This window comes from Solanum verrucosum, unplaced genomic scaffold (assembly GCF_900185275.1).
Source record: "Solanum verrucosum unplaced genomic scaffold, falcon-dt-bn FXZP01000125.1, whole genome shotgun sequence".
Taxonomy (NCBI): domain Eukaryota; kingdom Viridiplantae; phylum Streptophyta; class Magnoliopsida; order Solanales; family Solanaceae; genus Solanum; species Solanum verrucosum.
In genome coordinates this window covers 459,466-479,150 of record NW_026019923.1, presented here as the reverse complement: position 1 = coordinate 479,150, position 19,685 = coordinate 459,466, and the positions used below count along the sequence as shown (strand labels likewise).

The 19,685-nt window shown below is 29.9% G+C and overlaps 1 protein-coding gene and 1 long non-coding RNA gene across 3 annotated transcripts in view; one reads left to right on the top strand and one right to left on the bottom strand.

Moving 5' to 3' along the window:
- Window positions 1–19,685, top strand: part of LOC125823576 (phenylalanine ammonia-lyase-like) — a 44,770-nt gene that overhangs the window by 4,156 nt on the left and 20,929 nt on the right. The window contains exon 1 of one of the 2 annotated variants that reach the window (XM_049502935.1): window positions 18,976–19,031. The exons of the other annotated variant lie outside the window; for it this stretch is intronic. Within the exon in view, the coding sequence (XP_049358892.1) occupies window positions 18,983–19,031 (49 nt within the window). The 5' untranslated portion in view covers window positions 18,976–18,982. Of the gene's footprint in view, window positions 1–18,975; window positions 19,032–19,685 lie in introns of those variants that run through there. 2 annotated transcript variants of the gene reach the window in all.
- LOC125823814 (uncharacterized) lies at window positions 5,455–7,151 on the bottom strand. Its single transcript, XR_007442732.1, has 3 exons — window positions 7,057–7,151; window positions 6,859–6,946; window positions 5,455–5,500 (listed from the first exon to the last, which is right to left on the bottom strand). It is a non-coding gene; the product is annotated as an uncharacterized LOC125823814 (long non-coding RNA).

The window sequence follows — 19,685 nt, the reverse complement described above, 5'->3', positions numbered from 1 at the left end:
ATAAATTAAATTACTGACGAATTTAACTTAATGATTAATTTCCTTTAGAGCACTACTTAACTTATTTCATGTGTCGGATTCATAAATCCACTTGCAAGGTTTGACACGATGAAAACTTATAAGTTTCTCAAAAAGGCATATCAATCAATCTCTATAACGAGACATGGATTTCATCAACTAACTTATTATTTCACCAATATATATTATTATCATCCAACTTACCAGGCATATTGACCCATCTCAGAATCTCACCTTTTAATAAATCAAAACGATAATTAATATATACAGATCATAATAGTTATATCAGGATTAAGAATATAAGTACATTTAATAGTTTAGAGAATATGTTTTGTCAATCAGTCTAAAACAACTATCTCTACTCGGTCCCGTTCAATACATACAAAATGCACTAGCACAAGAAGTTGGAACTATACCGTTCCCATAATCAAGATAAATTACCTATAATCTTGTGCTACAATCGTACCGATGGCATGTCCAATTTCCATCCTAGATTGTGAACAAAAAACTTTATACTTATAAGAAAAGATGATTTAATCTTCTGTGTATAAGCTAAAACTCTACACACTAAATCATCTACTATATAAGTAAATAGACACCATAAACGAATATATGATCTATTAAAATTGAGCAAATATTTGTTCTATAATAAATATTATTTCTTAACACATGGTTAATAGTATATATCCCAACAATCTCCCACTTAGACTTTTAACCATCACAATTGTTATAATGTACTATATCTAAATGCATGGTTAATAGTATATACCCTAACACTATATACATGTGGCCATATTTTCCTTCACATGGTATTATAAATGACAAAATAAGAGTATATAGTGTAAAAGTGAACAGATCATTGCATTAATTATCCTGCTTTACTGCCACATGTATCTTTTACAAATGTCAGATGTAATAGACTTAAAACACATGAACTTTAAAGTGCACTAATACAACTAATTTCTCCACATTCGATTTAAAACAATAGGATATGAAATATAGAAAAGTAGTGGCAGTAATGGATGGAGTAACCGCACGATTGCAACGTATAATTTATAATGGACTTAAATTATATTGCAATGAGAAAATTACTAATTTAAACACATTATAACTGCCAAATTTGTTCATTACATATTCATGTGAATGTCATACTACTGAATGTTGAACTGAGATACTTACATAGTTTAACATTCCATATGTGGGAGTGCTAATTACATAGATTTACATACTATTTTAAATTAGACAAAAATATATGCATTTTTCATGCTTGGATCTGCTGGACCATCTTTGATCAAAAGCACCTGTTACATTCAAAATGAGGGATTAAATGTCAGCACAGAATCACATTAAGTTATACAACACATGATATATCTGTTAGCAAGTCTAGGATCTATAAATAATACAATCTAACTTTACAATAGGCACTAAACACAGCAGCAAACATTGTAACGCTAATAATAGAAGCACTATACATCGTATGGCCAAGACATTTAACTTTCAACAAACTTACATATTTTTCCTTTCTGAACAACAACATACCCAGTGCAATTTCACAGGTGGGGCCTGGGGAGGGTAGAAAATTTATAACAAAAGGTTATAGCAAGATATTCTGAACCCGGAGATGGGGGCAGGTGGTACCTCTGTTGCTTAAAATTTTCAAGATCTTCGACTTGCAACATTTTATTTCTGATTAAGCAGGCTTCTAGCAGACTCATTGACATGTTTATAGTCCAAGGCTCCAAGCTAACAAAAAAGATTCTATAGGAATGTGAGGAAGCAACTACTAAGCACTGATGGGGAGTTCATATTTCTTCTTCAAGGAAAGCAAACAGAATTGAAAGCTAGCATCGGAAGGAATAACTGTGTGACATTCATCCCTCCCTTTGAAGAACCACATCATGTGTGAACTTTCCAAACCAATGATTCTCCAAAAATCCTATTGATATGCAACCACATTATTAATTAAATAATAAACATGAGGCAGCTGCTTCGCTCTGACTGCAGTGAATGCAAACTGGGCATTTTTAAAAGCAATAAACAAATTAGCATCTTAAAAGTAACATGGTCTTCGGTGCAAAAGCCATTTGTTAAGAAGATTTATGACAAGAAACTGTAGAAATATGAGAAGTTGGAAATGTAACAAAAATTTTGTAACCATTTTCTCCTCGCGTGAAGAAGTGAACAAACCTCTGGCGTTTGTATGTTTTAATCTCTTGACAAACAGTATTTTTATTCAAAGTTAACAATGTCTTGTAAGATTCTTTTGACAATTTTAACGTTGGAACTTAGGACAGGGTTATACCTCCAACCAGTGTGGGCATGTTAGGTATATGTTGGAAATTTATATACCTGAGCAGTGATGGAAAAGTGGTTGTGCAATTGCATGTGAAGAAACAATTACACAGGTTTTATCTGCCAGAAGGTAAAAATGATAAAAAGGCAGAATCGAAAAGCGTTCCCATATGTTTAATGTAAGCCATCAGCATAACAATCATTATAATACCAGAAAAAAAATATTTTCATTTAAGTGATAAAAGAAGTACCTGTAAAAAGATAACTTTTAACTAACCTGCTATCACAGGAGAAAATATTTTCAATTTCCACAAAAGAAGAGGAACATAAGGCATCCACATAGCAACATCAGAAGCTTGCAAAACACGGCATTCAGTGGCAGCAGCAAAAGAGTGCAAAAAATGACCATTTCGAGAACCACAACAAAAGTGTTCCAACTGCAATTCAAAACAATAAAAGATAATATGTCTAGAGACTGAATCGAATTCAAAGAAAATAAATTCAAAGATAAGTAAATCCTATTTATATTAGTCAATTGCAAAGATGAAATTATAAAGAATGTACAAAATAATTTAAATACCTTTTAATTCTTTTTCATGGGAGGATTTTTCATTTCCATGCTATGTTTATGGGTGGAAGGATTATATTTATTTGCCATGCTTGGATATTCTTTTTCTCCTGAACTAAGATGTTCAATTGTGCGCTTTTTCGCATCTGTAACATTGACAGTCGTAGATGTTATTGGTTTATGAATTACATCTTGTTTCTCCAGGTAAGACAAAATGAATAATTTTTGTGTTGCATCCATTTTTTTTGTGAATAGCCTTTTCATTTGAATGTTGAATATCTTGCCGTTCAATTGATCTTCCACATTTTGGAGTGATAATGTTTCTTTCTGGAAAAAAAATGAAAAAAATCTGATTAGTAATAACAAAATCATTAATATTTTTTATTTTATATGTATAATTATAAGAAAATAAAGCGAACAGACAAATAGAAAGAGATTGAATATTTTCAGCATAAAAAAAGATGATCAACAACAATAAATATTAAAGTTGTTTTTAAAGGAAAATCAATATCTTTATGTTTATGTATTTACATCTGAACTGAAATTCAATATTAAAGGTCTTTCAATCAATCGGAGTCAACATGCAACAGTTCTAAAACGGCCACTCCTATTGTGGTAGGTACGTATGACAGTTTATGTACAAAGCGCTCAGCCAATGGGTAACCATGTGAGATGGATAAAAGCCAAAAAAATATATGCAATGATAATATTTTTATAAAGAAAGTTGACTATAAACAGATAAGAAAAAGTATAAGTTAGGTGCTGGAGAAAAGAAACACGAACATAAGATATGAAATTTTGACTGAAAAGAGTACACTGAACACTTTACAGAAGGAGACGTTGACGACATAATGTAAGAGTATACCCAAAGTATGTAAAGTTAAAACCTCTTTTAGAGTTAAGGCATGACCTAAAATCACATGTTCCTACTATAAAAGTTTTTACAACTTACATGATACATAAAAATAGATCTTTATTACAAATTCTTTCATGCTAGAGTTCTAAGCTTATAGAGTTATAGTATCCTTTTCAAGTTAAGGAAGTTATATGTTCAAGAAGTAAGATGCAAGTAGCTCATAAGTAATAATTGCTAATGAAACTTTTTTGTAAAAAGATGGAGTTTTATTCATCTGTGAGTTCACTTGTTTTTATTTTAAAATCACTCTCAATCTACAATGTCTTTTGCTTTTTTTTCTCAAATTTCTCGTTGTTCTTTTTTATGTCTAAATTTGATGTCATTATTGTTTTGTCTTATATCTTCCCAATTTAATGGTTAAAGTGAAACCTTTTGTATGCAACTGCCGTCTTTATTTATGGTTACATAATGATCCTTTAGAGAATAACATAGTACGTGAATTTCTTTGGGTTAGTAATTGATAATTAGTTTCGCTTAACTGTTATAAGCCAATGGGCAAACTTTATAGGAGATATTGATGGAGAGTTGAACCTTGTGTTCAAGAGTAGAAATAAGAAACAATGAAAATACAAAATCACAACAAGTTCTTTGTGATTATTTGGTGAGAAAATAGTGATATGTACCTTGATGAAGCAAATTTCATAAATCTCTTCTGAAGTGAGGTGCAACATTTTCTCTGCAATTTCATCTGAAACAATAGTTGTTGCAAAACCGTTGTTGTCCTTAATAGTAACTTCAAATTGACATATGTTTTGATAATCAATGAAAGAATTAAAAAAATAATGGTTAGTTAAGACATTTATTTCTTTCAAAAAAGAAAATAAATCTTTTTAATTAGTTATTATTAATTTTGAAGAAGAGCAAATATACCTAGGAATAAGATGTGTGGATTGGTGACAACTTGTGCAGTAGATTTCCCTTCGCACGTTATATCTCGTGAACAATTGCTTACAATTTGAGCATGCCAACACACTAAAGCGTTGATCCTTACTTGCAAGGGACAATTCAGCCTCAACATTAAATACTTGTCCCTTCAAATTGAATATACCAAATATTATTTTTTACTATAAAATAAAAAAAATTTAAAAAAATAGAATAATATCCTTGTTGTTCTTACCGGAGGTTGTGCTTGGATGTTAGCCACAGATATAACCTCATCCTCAAATGGAATCAACATAATAGAGCCTATTGGAGTTGTACTTTTCATCTTATAAGCAACAAGCTTGGTTTCAATTGTTTTGATCCTATAACCAAGTAAAATTATGAAAATGTCTTGTAGAAAGATTAGGAAAAAAGAAATAAAAGTGAAATTTTAAAACTTTGTGATTGTAATAAGATTAAAGATGTGTTTTATAGCTCAAAATATTTTGGAATTTCGAATGCATTAAATAAAAATGTATATTACCACGTCCTTAATTTGGCAATCTGTGGATATGGAGGATTGATTTCAATTGTTGTATTGAATTTGCTCGTCAAACCAACGAATCTATTCGACGTTCCTATGTGCATTTGAATATGTGATTTTAGTTTCATCATGTCATATATTTTTCAAAAAGAAAAAAATAAATTTATTTGCACTTTTACCTAAAGATGATTTCCCAACTCTCCTAGCAAGAATGATCAGGTAATCATGAAGTTGGTTGAAAAGTTTAACTCCCTCATGATCAATGAAATCCTCTCAAAGTGTCAGTTTTGTTGGTTTTTTCCTGCATATGATTCGAAGAATATTTTCAAACATTAAAATAAAGTTACAGAAGATATGTGATATTGTAAAAACATTATAAATAATAAAATTCAAGTCACATTATTAGTAACAAATACCAAGGATGGCCTAGAGTTTGTCTCAGTGTATTCTCAATTAGACATACAGCAAGATCAAATGAAGATAGACAAAGAAACTTGAGGACAGAATCGAGAACATCAAAAAGATAAGGAGGAACATCTGCCAAATTCCTTCCAGGCAGCAGTAGCCTCGGCTATTTCATTTTCATTGGGTTTCATTGTGCCCATTTTTAATGCTGCATTTATACCAAATTACAAGGTAAGGCTGGCTGTGAATGTGGCTGCAATGAGCTTGTCATTGTTACTATGTGGAGGAATTGGTACTTTGTTGAGCACAAGTCGTATGGTGAAATCTTGTCCAAGAGTTTTATTGGAGGCAGGATGGCCATGGTCATTACCTTTTGCCAAAGGAACAAGTCAGTCTAGCAGATTGGGCTTTACACTGCCATAGGAAAAATACTACCAAGAAACTTATGGATGCATATATTAAAAGGGAGATTATAAAAGAATGTTTGAAGCAATTCATCAATACAGCAGTCAGTTGCTTGTCTGATCACAGAACTGATCATTCTTCAATGGTTTCAGTGCTGTGGAATCTTGAGTACTGCCTTTAGTCGCAAAGTGATCCTGATGAACCAAAAATGGTGGTAGAACAGAAAGCTAATGATGTATATGCTATGCATACAGAATTTCTAATGGTTGCTGAAAAAGGTAAGAAGTCAGAGGAGCATACAACGTTGAGACAACTTATGGAAGGGTACTAAAGAAGGCAAAGAATATCATCTTGTTAATTGAAAATTTTCTTAACTAAGCAGAGAGCATGATGGACTGCGTTTACTGACGTACTGATGAAATGACTTTGGAGATACAATGGTGAAGATCAAAATTCAAACATATGGCCAAAAAAAACCACAAGTGGTGCACTAATATAGTTTCCAACAATTATGGAGTTGGTGTATGAAGGTCTATTAGACCATCATGGCCAGGTTTGTCTGAGAATATGCGCTAAAATAACTTGTTAAAGCATGAATAACAAATATACAGTCAATCTATTCGTCATAGACTCGTAAGACATAAACAGTTTATTCATCACAAGGCAAATTTCGAACACAAACAGGTTTACATGTATAGGTCACAAACAGGTTTACAACCAAGAGGAGGTAAATAAATGCTAAACATATAACATTTACATGTTTGACAATATGTGATATTCTATATATATATATATATATATATATATATATATATATATATATATATATATATATATATATATACTTACACCTTGTCCATGACAATAAACTCTTGAATTCGTTTTCCAGTTGCAGTCTTTGTTGAAGGACTGCCATTAATGACAATGGCAAGTACATCTTGCATTAAACAAAAATAAAGAAAGAATAATTAGATCATGAGTAATATTCTATTATATTAACAATTAGATTTTATTTGAATAATAATAAATAAATAAATTTATAAATACCAAATTCAAATTCTTTGGATTGATACTCAAAAGTGTTAAATGTGGTAAGAGTTAGTCGTGTTGGTGGTGGTAATGGATCCTCTGGAGGTTTGACCGCTTCAACTGGTTCAACAATGGTGTTTTTATCGAGTGTCCAAATGAATTTGTTAAGTGGTGGTAATTTCACATGTGCAACAGATACCAAGAAAGTCTTGAAAGGAGCAAATTCTTTTTCAAAATATGTTATATCGGTACTGAAAATAGTGGCCTGAACTTGATTCTCCTGTAAAAGAATTTGTAGAAAGTTTGATTAGTTGTGTAAAATTTAAAAGTTATCTTATTATTTTTCATATTATTAAAGTAAACTTATAAAATGATGGATTATTTAGTTAACGCAATTAAAGTTAGATTTTTAAAATCAATGATATATTAATAAAAATAAATACCTCTTCATCTTGCAGAACTAAGACTTGGTATTTTGTGGTTTAATCTTTGTTGTCCCTTGGTCGACTTTTATCAACAGCTTGGACTTTACAGGTCCAATTTTTAGTATCGGGAGTGATCATATTAATGGTATATCTTTTTGCCATGTTGAAACATCTGCAATTAAAATACATTATAAGAGGATAAGCTAAAGGTAAATGTATAATGAAAGCAATATTATAATATACATAAATAAATAAATAAAAAAAAATAAATATATATATATATAGTATAAGTATGTTGTATATGAGATTTACCATTGCAAATTAAAGCACAAAGTTCAAGAAAAGGCTTTTTCAATAATTTCATTATAGACAACATTATATGTTGAATGATCATCATTTTCATCAATTATAGGTGGTCTAAATAATACTTTAACATTGTGAGAACTTGTTGCTCTTGATAAAGCAACACACAATTGTCCATGAGAGAAGACAGGTTCCCGTAAATATATACCAACAAAATCTAATGTTTGTCCTTGAGCTTTATTTATAGTCATGGCAAAGCATAATTGTATAGGAAATTGTGTTCTCTTAAAAGGAAGAGGCAATTTTTCATCTTCTGAAGTCATGAGTGGTATTCGTGGAATAAATACATGTGTATTTTTAAAATCACCGCTAGATATTGTTGCACTAATAACATGAGGTTTAAAATCATTACATATTAACCATGTCCCATTGCATAAACCTTCACAAGGATTTAAATTTCTTAATAACATAATCGGACAATTTTTCTTCAAAGTTAATTTGTATGGAGGTAAACCAGTAGAATTTGAAGTGTGTAAGAAATCTTCATATTCACTTTGATCCTTTGGATCAATAGTTTCATCTATAGCAATATACACTTTTTCAATGTTTGGAAATTGAGAAATATGTCATTTATTTCATCAACAAAATCATTTTTAGTTGTTAGAATAGCACGAGAAGTAATAAACGAAGTTTTGGTACAACATGTGTATAAATCAGGATAAGTATTTCTAAAGAGAAGATTTAGAGATTCTTTTTCAGAAGTAAAAGGAATAATGAGGGAATGAGGAATTTCAATTTTTCCATGGTCATTTGTTTTTTCTTTTCCATCACCAATTCTCATTAAATATTCACAAAATTCAGGATCTTTAGTTGCACGCATATTCTTCGATAACTGTAATTTTTCAAGTTGATTCCAAATTTCAAAACACAATAAACTTTCACGAATAAAATCTTCTTTTTTTGCACTACGAACAACAGGAAGAGTTTGTCTGAAATCACCACTAAAAACAACTATTTTACCACCAAATAACATATTTGTTTCCATTAGATCTCTTAAAAGCAAGTCAAATGCTTCAACCATTTTCTTTTTTGCCATTGAAATTTCATCCCACACTATTAATCGTGCATCTCGTATTAAAGATGCTAGTGAACTTTGTTTACTAATATTGCAAGTAAAATTTTCATTGACATCAATAGGAATTTTAAATCGAGAATGAGCAGTTCGACCTCCGGGAAGAAGTGAAGCTGCAACACCAGAACTTGCAGTTGCTAAAGCTATAAATCCCTTGTGTCTTACTATAGCTAATAAAGCAAGATATAAAAAACTTTTACCAGTTCCACCAGGACCATCAATAAAGAATGCCCCAAATTTATTTGACAATACACTATCAAGAATAATATTGTAAGCCATTCTTTGTTCAGTGTTTAATTTATTTTTTAATAATAAATCTTCCTCACTAACAATGATATTTCTTTCGTAATGAACTTCTTTAGCTTCTCTTGCTATTGATGAAGGTTTGATATATTCTGAAATTAGTTCAAATTCATTAATGTCACGACCCATTGAATGAAGAATATCATTAATGTAATTTAATACTTTATAACGTATTTCTCTTACATTTACGTTCGAACTTTTTTTGAAATCTTCAGACATTGGGCTTTCAAATCTTTCCCATAATTCTCTAGGATTTGTTGGATTACAATAAATCAATAACATAGCAAATAATTGTCTTAAACTGGATGGCATTTGATAACTTGCAGCTTCAGACATGCATTCTACCAAATTATTATCACAAAATAATAGTTCTCTTTTTTCTGCAGCTTCTCTAAATGAATTATATTGTACTCCATTTATAATTCGCAGATCTTCATATGATTTTGGCCCTCTTACGTTCATTAAAAGAAGTCTAAGATAGTATCTTTCTCCTTCGGTTGGATGACATGTCACTACACGTCCAATAACATGACCTCGTTTACGACGTGTCCACATTTTATTTGTTGTTGACCATACAAAATGTTCTGGAAATTCACGATATAATAAATTTAGGTCCATAGCTTCTTTTTTTGATTTATTCATTAAAAAAAATTCAGTTAACATTGTTTTTCTTATCATGGGATTACTTGCAATTTTACTAATGTTGTCGGTACTTCTGAAGGAAACAAGTTGTTGTCCATCAAGATATAGTTGTAGATGATATACACTTGGACTCATTTCGCTAATAGGAAAAGCGAATATTCTCCATGCAGCTTCAGGTGGTGATACCCACCTAGCTGATTGATATTCTTTTATTTCATCTATCTCTAGGTTTACATCATTAGTCTGTATATGAAATGCTATTTTATCATGTCTTTTTACAAATGTATTTATAAATGTAATTAACAACTTTTATATCCGAACAAATCTCTACATTTATATGGCAGTTGAATTTACAAAGTAAATATGGATTGTAAGGAACAACCCATGAGTTATCAAGAAAGTGTCCTCTAATTTTCACACTTTTTCCTGTATTTCGCCTTCTATAAATTGGGTATGAATTTTTTCCTTTAGTTGTTTGTTCTACAAACTCTTTAGGATACTTATTTTTACAACGTCCTTTTTTCTTCATACAAGAATTTGTTGGATTCAAATTACCACAAGGACCATGCATCATGTGTTGTGTAACAAGTGAGTATAAATAGGGATATATATTTTCATCTGGTATTTCAGCACATACAAATCGATCATATGCTTCTGGAGTTAGTAATTTGTAATTATCATTTAGTATAATAAGAAAATGAGCATGGGAAGTCCTCGTTTTTGAAATTCTATTGTATACATAAATGTTGCAACTTTACCAAATATATGCCTTTTTATTATATCATTTTTTAATTCTTCTACTTTTGCTCTAAACACTCTACTAACCAGATCAGGCCTATTTTGTACCTCATCAGTTGCTATAAGTTTTTCTTCTATTTCAAGCCAAGAAGGATTACATGTTATCGTCAAAAATATATCAGGTTTTCCAAAACGTTGCACTAATGCAATAGCATCCATATACCGTCTACGCATATCTCTTGGACCTCCAGTAAAGCTTAGTGGAAGTATGCGTTGTTTTCCTATATGTGAAGCTTCTCTTTCCCCCTTACGTAAAACATCCAAAACTCCATCTAATACATCAGTTCTAATTAAATCTTGATTAAAAGAAGCAAAGTCTAATCGTTGGCTTTCTATTTTTATCTATTCATCTACTACATATTGTTGGAATAATCTTCCAGCATGTAAGACTATATTTCATCATCTCTTATTTGAAGTTTGTAACAATAATATTCACGACAAGAAATAGTGTCTCGTTTGTGCTTTTGTTTTAGCATAACTTCGGCTTCCATGTTAAGCAGTCCATCTATTGAACACATATTTTTTATACTTGGTAGTTGTTCTTGTTCACAATATACTTGTGTTGACGTTCTTGAAGAACACTTAATTTTCTTAATACCACAATGCCATCCACCTTGACCATACGGATATAGCAATGGATATTGCAATGGATCATAACAACCGTAATAATAATTTACCAATTGACTTTTATCACTTTTTGTATATATTCGAATATGTGGTGTAAGAATAGAATCAGTAATATCTTGTTCTACCCATATTCCTACAACTTCTGATACTGTTGGTAAGTTATATATACGCTGATCTATGCCAGAATCACACTTAAGTGCAATATAAAAATCAGATAGTTGTGGAACATCTACTAAAGATTTTAAAAACATAGAGTATGGATTAATTTTTAATATTTCCATCAGAGTTCTCACAACATACTCATTTAATTTATTTGAACATGCCATTCGATTTCTTAATTCATTTTCACTATCAAAGAAATATAATTGAAGATTTTTTCCTTTTTTATCGATAGGAATCAAGTCATTGATGAAATGATACATCTGACCTTGAACCCTAAAAGTATAAATACCATTATTTCTTTTTGCTAATTCTTTGTCATAAGTTACTCCAAGAGATGTGAAAGCAAATGTATTATTGTACGTTCTAATGTAAGTTCTAAAATGTTTTGATAGCTCTGTATTTTCCAGATAAAGGTTCTTTAAATCTATTGGAATCTCATGTGTACTTAGTTGAACAGAACCATTGCTACAGCAAAATGCAGGCTGTTCATATTCAAATTTTATGGCTTTACAAAATTGACAATTTGATACTTCTTTTAATTTGATATAATTAATTTCTGATGGCATAGTACTACCTATTTCTGGTAGGAGCAACATGCGTTGTCTCATAAGATTAGAACTTTGTGCAACAGAAATAATGGTGGAATTAGAAGATGATGCAGTAGTCAAATCATTATTCATTGAACTTTCAGATAAGTTATGTTTTCTCATTTCAGCTCTCTTTGCTCGACGGCGTGCCAGAAGAATTTCTTTTTCCTCAGGTGGCATCAATCTATATAATTCGCGTCTCCTAGCATTTCTATCCGCATTTGATTTTTGAAAAGCATGCACATTTTTATGGTTTCTATTACTTGACATCTTTGGGATCAAAATAATTTTACACAAAATAATTATCTGGCAAATAATAATAATAATTTTAAATAAGGGATTAGTTGAGTAATACTTACCACGCACTTAGAGAAAAAGTGAAACACAGGAGCGAACAACTACCGCAATTAAAAAAAAATAAAACATACAAAAAATGTAAGGCTGATTTAAATAAGGGATTAGTTGAGTAATACTTACCACACACTTAGAGAAAAGTGAAACACTGGAGCGAACAACTACCGCAATGAAGTGGAAATTCTGTAAAGTTAATAGCTCAAACCATATATTAAATAATATAATAGACATGTTTAAAGAAATAATTTTAAAATGTAAGGCTGATTTAAATAGTAATGCAGAAGAGAATATGAAATGAGAATAGTGAGGCTAGCTTTTGTCAGCACTAAGCAATAGGATGTTATCATTTCTAATTCATTTTAAAGTTACCAGCTAAAGAAGAAAATAGTGAGGCTAGCTTTTGTCAGCACTAAGCAACAGAATGTTATCATTTCTTATTCATTTTAAAGTCACCAGCCAAAGAAGAAAACAAACAACAAATAGTTCATTAAGACCATGGACAAGCATACAGCTCTATCCTATTTCATAACTGTTACAACTAAAAAGAAGTATCCCTCTCAATTAAGGCTGCAGCATAAAATTTAACTGGAAAAATGTGTTACACACTAACACGAATAAAAATAAGCTTGGGTGATCAGTTACATACACCAAAATTGTACAAACTGTAAATGGTTGATTTCTAACAGTTGTCTATTGTGTAAAATTCTACATGAGAGATAAACAATTAGAATGGAAACTTCTTAGTCATAATACATTGGCAAAATGTCGACTACATTCTCTTAGATAGAAACAAAATGCAGATAGCATAAACCAATGCAGAAATCTCAGAACGAACCACGAGTCATCAAGCATCACCCCTAAAAATGACAACCTATATGAACTTTACAAAGCACAGCGGTGTCCCAAGCCAATAAATGTTACATTTTTTTAGATAGATTCACTAATATAGCCAACTTTCAATATATCATCTCCACACCACCTTAATAATGGTGAATGTGTAGAGAAGATTCATATAGGCAAACTCAACTAAAGTGATGTAAATACAGATAAACGTGCTAATCCAACTTTCTTGAAATCATAATTCCTAACAGATAGCTATGTGAATAATAAGAAGAAAAAAAAGATAAATATATGAGAGAACGACAAAAAATTTGATGAAGAACTTACCTGAAATTTAAAGAACAGAAGACAAAACAAACTTGATATTACAGGAAGATGAACTATCTATGAGAAGAGAAGATGAAGAGTTATTTATATGTATGATGGAAATTTCTAGACAGAAGATATTTTATAATTGTGTGTTTAATATTCAGCCACGTGGAAGGGGTTTAATGGACAAGTAAAAAATTATATTTTATACATAAAAAATAAATTAAATATCAAGCAGAGTTAATATAATATAAAACGACAATTATACCCTTGAATTACCGCCTTGTTAGTTTTTTATTTATTATAATTATTATAATAGTTATAATTATTAATTACTATTTATTATTTATTATTTCTTTCATTAGAGATTGACAAAATGAATGAAGCATACCAGAGTTTAAAATTCAGTTGAAGAAGATGAGCAAGTCTCTATTGATGATGATTGTTGATCATAAAATTGTCCTGATGTTAAGATCTAAAATGAATAACAGCTTTAACTTCTGATAAAGAAGAAGAAACTGAAAATCTTATTTCTGAATCTGATGAAATTGAAAAAAATGGAAAGCACGAAAAGTCAAAAATATAGAACTTTAACGATAGTGATGACGTCGTTACCGATGGCCGCCTTCACCAAGCTTGTTATATTCTTCATCCATCTAAACAAACAGAAAGAAATCAAACCTTACTGACACAGACAAAACCAATATCAAAAACCAAAAAATACAAACATGCAGTCATGAACCATCACCAAATCCCAGAACAAGTGTACAAAGCCATTTGGTATAGTCCACCAAAATTTCCAAAAGAAAAGAAGAGAATCATCTAAACAAACAAAAACGAACAAAGATCAAAGCTTTATGCATACATTAACACAAGCACAACCACCAAAATGCCAAAAGTCCAAAACCAAGTACCCCTGTCTTAGCACTTGGTATAATCCAACAAAAGCTCTAAAAAAGAGTCATCCTATCCTAAATCAGAAAATGCGAATCGATTGACTGTTGCTGGAACAAGAGGGATGGAAGAAATTATGCTTTTAGAATCATATTGAGCAAGTATTTGTGCTTGGAATGTGTTGAAATCCTTTGTTTGGAGTGTGAAAGATTGAAGACGGATGGTTTCTAGAAGATGGAAGAGAAATGGGTTTAGAAATCTTGCTTTTGGAACTGAGATTTGTCATTTTGTTAGTGTAAAATGTAAAATTACCTATTTGCCCTTCTTGCTTTTGGAATAGAAAAATCTATCCATTTTTTAGTGTAAAATTACCTATTTGCCCTTGGTCGTCCTAGGCTTCACTCTTCTATATAATAGAAATATTTTTTCCCCTTTAAATTTGACGATACTATACATTTTTTTGATGATGTCTAAACTTTTATTTTATGATACCTTTTTCACTTAACGAAAGGTCAAAGAGGTCCACTTGCCTTAAAAGAGAATAAAATCAACTCGGCACTTGAGTCTCCCTCTATGATGAATCTTTGAATCCACAAAATTTAATCAAATAAAAAATCCTCAGAAAAAATCATGAACATCGATACCTATAAAACTGATTTTGGAAAATTGGATTTGAATCGATCCAAATTATTAAACCGAGGGATAGGGATAATTTTGAATTTTTTTTATATAGAAAATCAAATTGCCCCAAAGATTTTGGAACTCATACGTTAAATCGTAAAGAAAAAAAGTTGAAATCAACTTTAAAATTTCAATTTATCAAAAACTCAATTTCAAGAGAACCCCCAAACTTTGAATTTAAAAACCAAAGATTTTGATATTAAAATCATAAATCATAAGTGGGTAATAAAGGAAGGGAGTTAAAATCACTTATCTAATAATCTTATCTTGAAAAATCTCTTTAAAATTGTCTTCCTAGAGCTCCCAAGGTCCAACAATGGTGAAATGGGAAAGAAACCCCGATTTTAGAATTCAATAAACTAATATATGCTCTCCGCAGTCGTAGTCAAAGCCCCACGACGTGGAGACCAGCTGGCTAACCCTTTGTGATCGCGATCAAAGTTTCACGAATGCAAAGGTCTTTCAAACCCTTTTCCCATCCACAAATGTGAAGGGTAAACACCTCGACCCTCCGCGATTACGGTCAAGGCCCGAAAAAAAGGAAGCGACTTTTCCCGGAAGAGCAGAGGCTTGGCCGGCTTGGGACAGGCTTGCTTGAGCGGATATGCGAACAACTTCTAAATAGAAAAAAAAGACTTTTTTCCGCGAACACGGTGGCTAGACCACAAAGACCCTTCCTGAACACAGCTAATTTAGCTCTAGAAACACGAAGGAGACACTAGACATCACCAATACAACATACACTTAGACACCAAATTCACCAAAAAGGACCCTCAGAATTTTCAGAATCTTGTGCACACAAGTTAGATATGTTACCCAACCAAATTCGACGTTCTGAACTCAATGGAATCATCGAAACACAAATTTGAGGTCTCATTGATCCAGCACCCGTTAACGTCACAATAAACTAACTTTCGCCCAAAAAGACCACAATGTCCTCGGAACCTTTGAAAATTGAACCAAGACATCGCCTGGCTTAAAATTACCTCCTGAATCCAATCCAGGAGTCCGAACTCCAAATATTGATTAAAGTCAACTCTTGGCCTAAATTGATTTGAACTTTCAACTCAAAGGCTCATATCACATAAAGACTTTAGAACTGAAAACGAGTACCGAAATCCCTTAGGCTTCCAACTACCTGACGTGATAATTTTTCTCCTTCATTACTCCCTTGCTCCGGATGCTTTTTGAGGATTTTTTGAGCAACCCTTGTCTATTTTCTCCTTTCAAAAAATGAGAGAAAAATAAAAGATGACACATTAATTAGGTTGAAGAATGTTTGTCAGCCCGCTATAGCGCCGCCGTCATAGCGGGAAGCCTCCTGCTAAGGCAGGCTAAAGTCATCCTAGCCCAAAAATCAAGTTGGACAAAATCATCGCATGCTCAAATTTTTAAAAAATTTTGCGCTGCACTTTTGAATTTTTTGTTTCGCACGAGATGCCTTTGAATAACGACAAATCGGATCATTACATAATCTTCTTTTCTTTTTGATTTTTTCTTTAAGGAGATTAAAAGGGACTTCAAATAAATAAAATATATTAATTAAACACGATGAAATGAAGGAAAATATAAAATGTTGCGGCAATTCTTAAACTATGTATTGACTATCCTTAAAGGGATATATTGACTAATCCTGAATTAATCATAGATTTCAATTTTTCTCACTTTATTTTCTTCAAGTCTCTTTCCTAGACAAAGCCATAAATTTTCAACTAAAAAGGTCAAATTTTAAAATATTTTATTACAAAAATATACAAACAAAAAAAACAAGAAGAAATTGCAGTAACATAAAAATCACTTGGTTTGTACTATACAGTAGTTTTTAAATTGGCACATACTGATTTTTGACTGATAATATTATTAATAATAAAATATTGACCAATATAAATAAAATTTATTTCTTTCAGACAAAATTCAGAATTTAATAAAAATATATTATACTTAATAATATTGACCAACATAAATAAATTTGTATCTTTCAGACCAAATTCAGAATTTAATAAAAATATATTATACTTAATAATATTGACCAACATAAATAAAATTGTCTCTTTCAAACAAAATCTAGAAATAAAAATATATTATACTTAATAATATTGACGAGTATGAATAAAATTTATTTCCTCAGACAAAATTCAAAATTTAATAAAAATATATAATACTTAATAATATTGACCACCATAAATAAAATTTGTCTCTTTCAAACAAAATTTAGAAATTAATGAAAATATATTATACTTAATAAATTGACCAGTATAAATAAAATTTGTTTCCTTCAGACAAAATTCAAAATTTAATAAAAATATATATACTTAATAATATTGACCAACATAAATAAAATTTGTATCTTTCAAACAAAATCTAGAAATTGATAAAAAATATATTATACTTAATATATTGACCAATATAAATAAAATTTGTTTCTTTCAGACAAAATTCAAAATTTAATAAAAATATATTATACTTAATAATATTACCAACAGAAATAAATTTGTATCTTTCAGAAAAAATTAAGAATTTAATAAAAAAATGTTATACTTAATAATATTGACCAACATAAATAAAAATTTGTCTCTTTCAGACATAATCTAGAAATTAATAAAAATATATCATACTTAATAATATTGACCAATATAAATAAAATTTTTTCCTTCAGACAAAATTCAAAATTTAATAAAAATATATTATACTTAATAATATTGACCAATATGAATAAAATTTGTCTCATTCAAACAAATCTGAAATTTAATAAAATTATATTATACTTATTAATATTAACCAATATAAATAAAATTTTCCTCATTCAGAAAAAATTCAGAATTTAATAAAAATATAATATACTTGATAATATTGACCAATATAAATAAAATGTGCTTCCTTCAAACAAAATTCAAAATGTTAAAAATATATATTATACTTAACAATATTGACCAACATAAATATTTTTTTGTCTATCAAACAAAATTCAGAATTTAATAAAAATATATTATACTTGATAATATTGACTAATATAAATAAAATTTGTTCCTTTAGAAAAAAAAATCAAAATTTAATAAAACTATATTATACTTAATTTATTGACCAACATAAATAAATTTGTCTCTTTCAAAAAAAATTCAGAATTTAATAAAAATATATTACACTTAATAATATTGACCAATATAAATAAAATTTGTTTCCTTCAGGCAAAATTCAAAATTTAATAAAAATATATTATACTTAATAATATTGACCAACATAAATAAATTTGTCACTTTCGGACAAAATTCAAAATTTAATAAAAATATATTATACTTAATAATATTGATCAACATAAATAAATTTGTCTCTTTCAAACAAAATTCAGAATTTAATAAAAATATATTGTACTTAATAATTATGTTGACCAACATAAATAAATTTGTCTCTTTCTGACAAAATTCAGAATTTAATAAAAATATATTATACTTAATAATATTGACCAATATAAATAAAATTTCTTTCCTTCAGAGAAAATTTAAAATTATAAAAAATATATTATACTTAATAGTATTGACCAACATAAAAAAAAAATTGTCTCTTTCAAACAAAATTCAGAATTTAATAAAACTATGTTATACTAAATAATATTATTGACCAATATAAATAAAATTTGTCTCTTTCAAACAAAATCTAGAATTTAATAAAAATATATTATATCTAATGCTATTAATCTTCCAATGACCATTATTTTAGTCTTTTCCTATCAACTCCCTCTCACATATTTTATTTTACCTAACCATCATTTTTCCTCTCTATTTATACTCACCACAACAACAACAAAAAGTTCTATAAGTTCATAACATCTTTTTTCCATTTTCTCCTAAGTAAAATTTCTCCATTACAAATCTAGACATTTTCTTGATCCAATGGCATCATCAATTGCACAAAATGGACATGTTAATGGAGAAGTTGTAGCCATGGAATTATGCAAGAAATCAATTAATGTTGATGATCCATTGAATTGGAAATGGCTGCTGATTCTTTAAGAGGGAATCATTTGGATGAAGTGAAAAAGATGGTGAATGAATTTAGAAAGCCAATTGTGAAACTTGGGGGTGAAACTTTGACAGTTGCACAAGTTGCATCCATTGCAAATGCTGATAACAAAAGTAATGGGGTCAAAGTAGAACTTTCTGAAAGTGCAAGGCTGGTGTGAAAGCTAGTAGTGATTGGGTTATGGATAGTATGAGTAAAGGTACAGATAGTTATGGTGTGACTACTGGATTTGGTGACACATCTCATAGAAGAACAAAAAATGGTAGTGCTCTTTCAAAAGGACCTTATTAGGTAAACTACTTTTCCTGTTATATATACACTCACAACGTAAAGAATTTTTATATTTTTCGTATATATAGCTTATCGACTACCTTGAGTGCTCCATCTCGGGCAATAGACATCACCACTCTATTGAAAAAGTTTTTTTTATTTTCTTTTGAAGATGAAATACATTTTAATGTTATTTGTTTTCTATCTATAACATTTGGAACCATAGTTGATTATAAATTAGCTAAGTAACAAATTCGATTAATTGCATCATCTAAAAATTAAAAACAACACAGTTTAAATTTA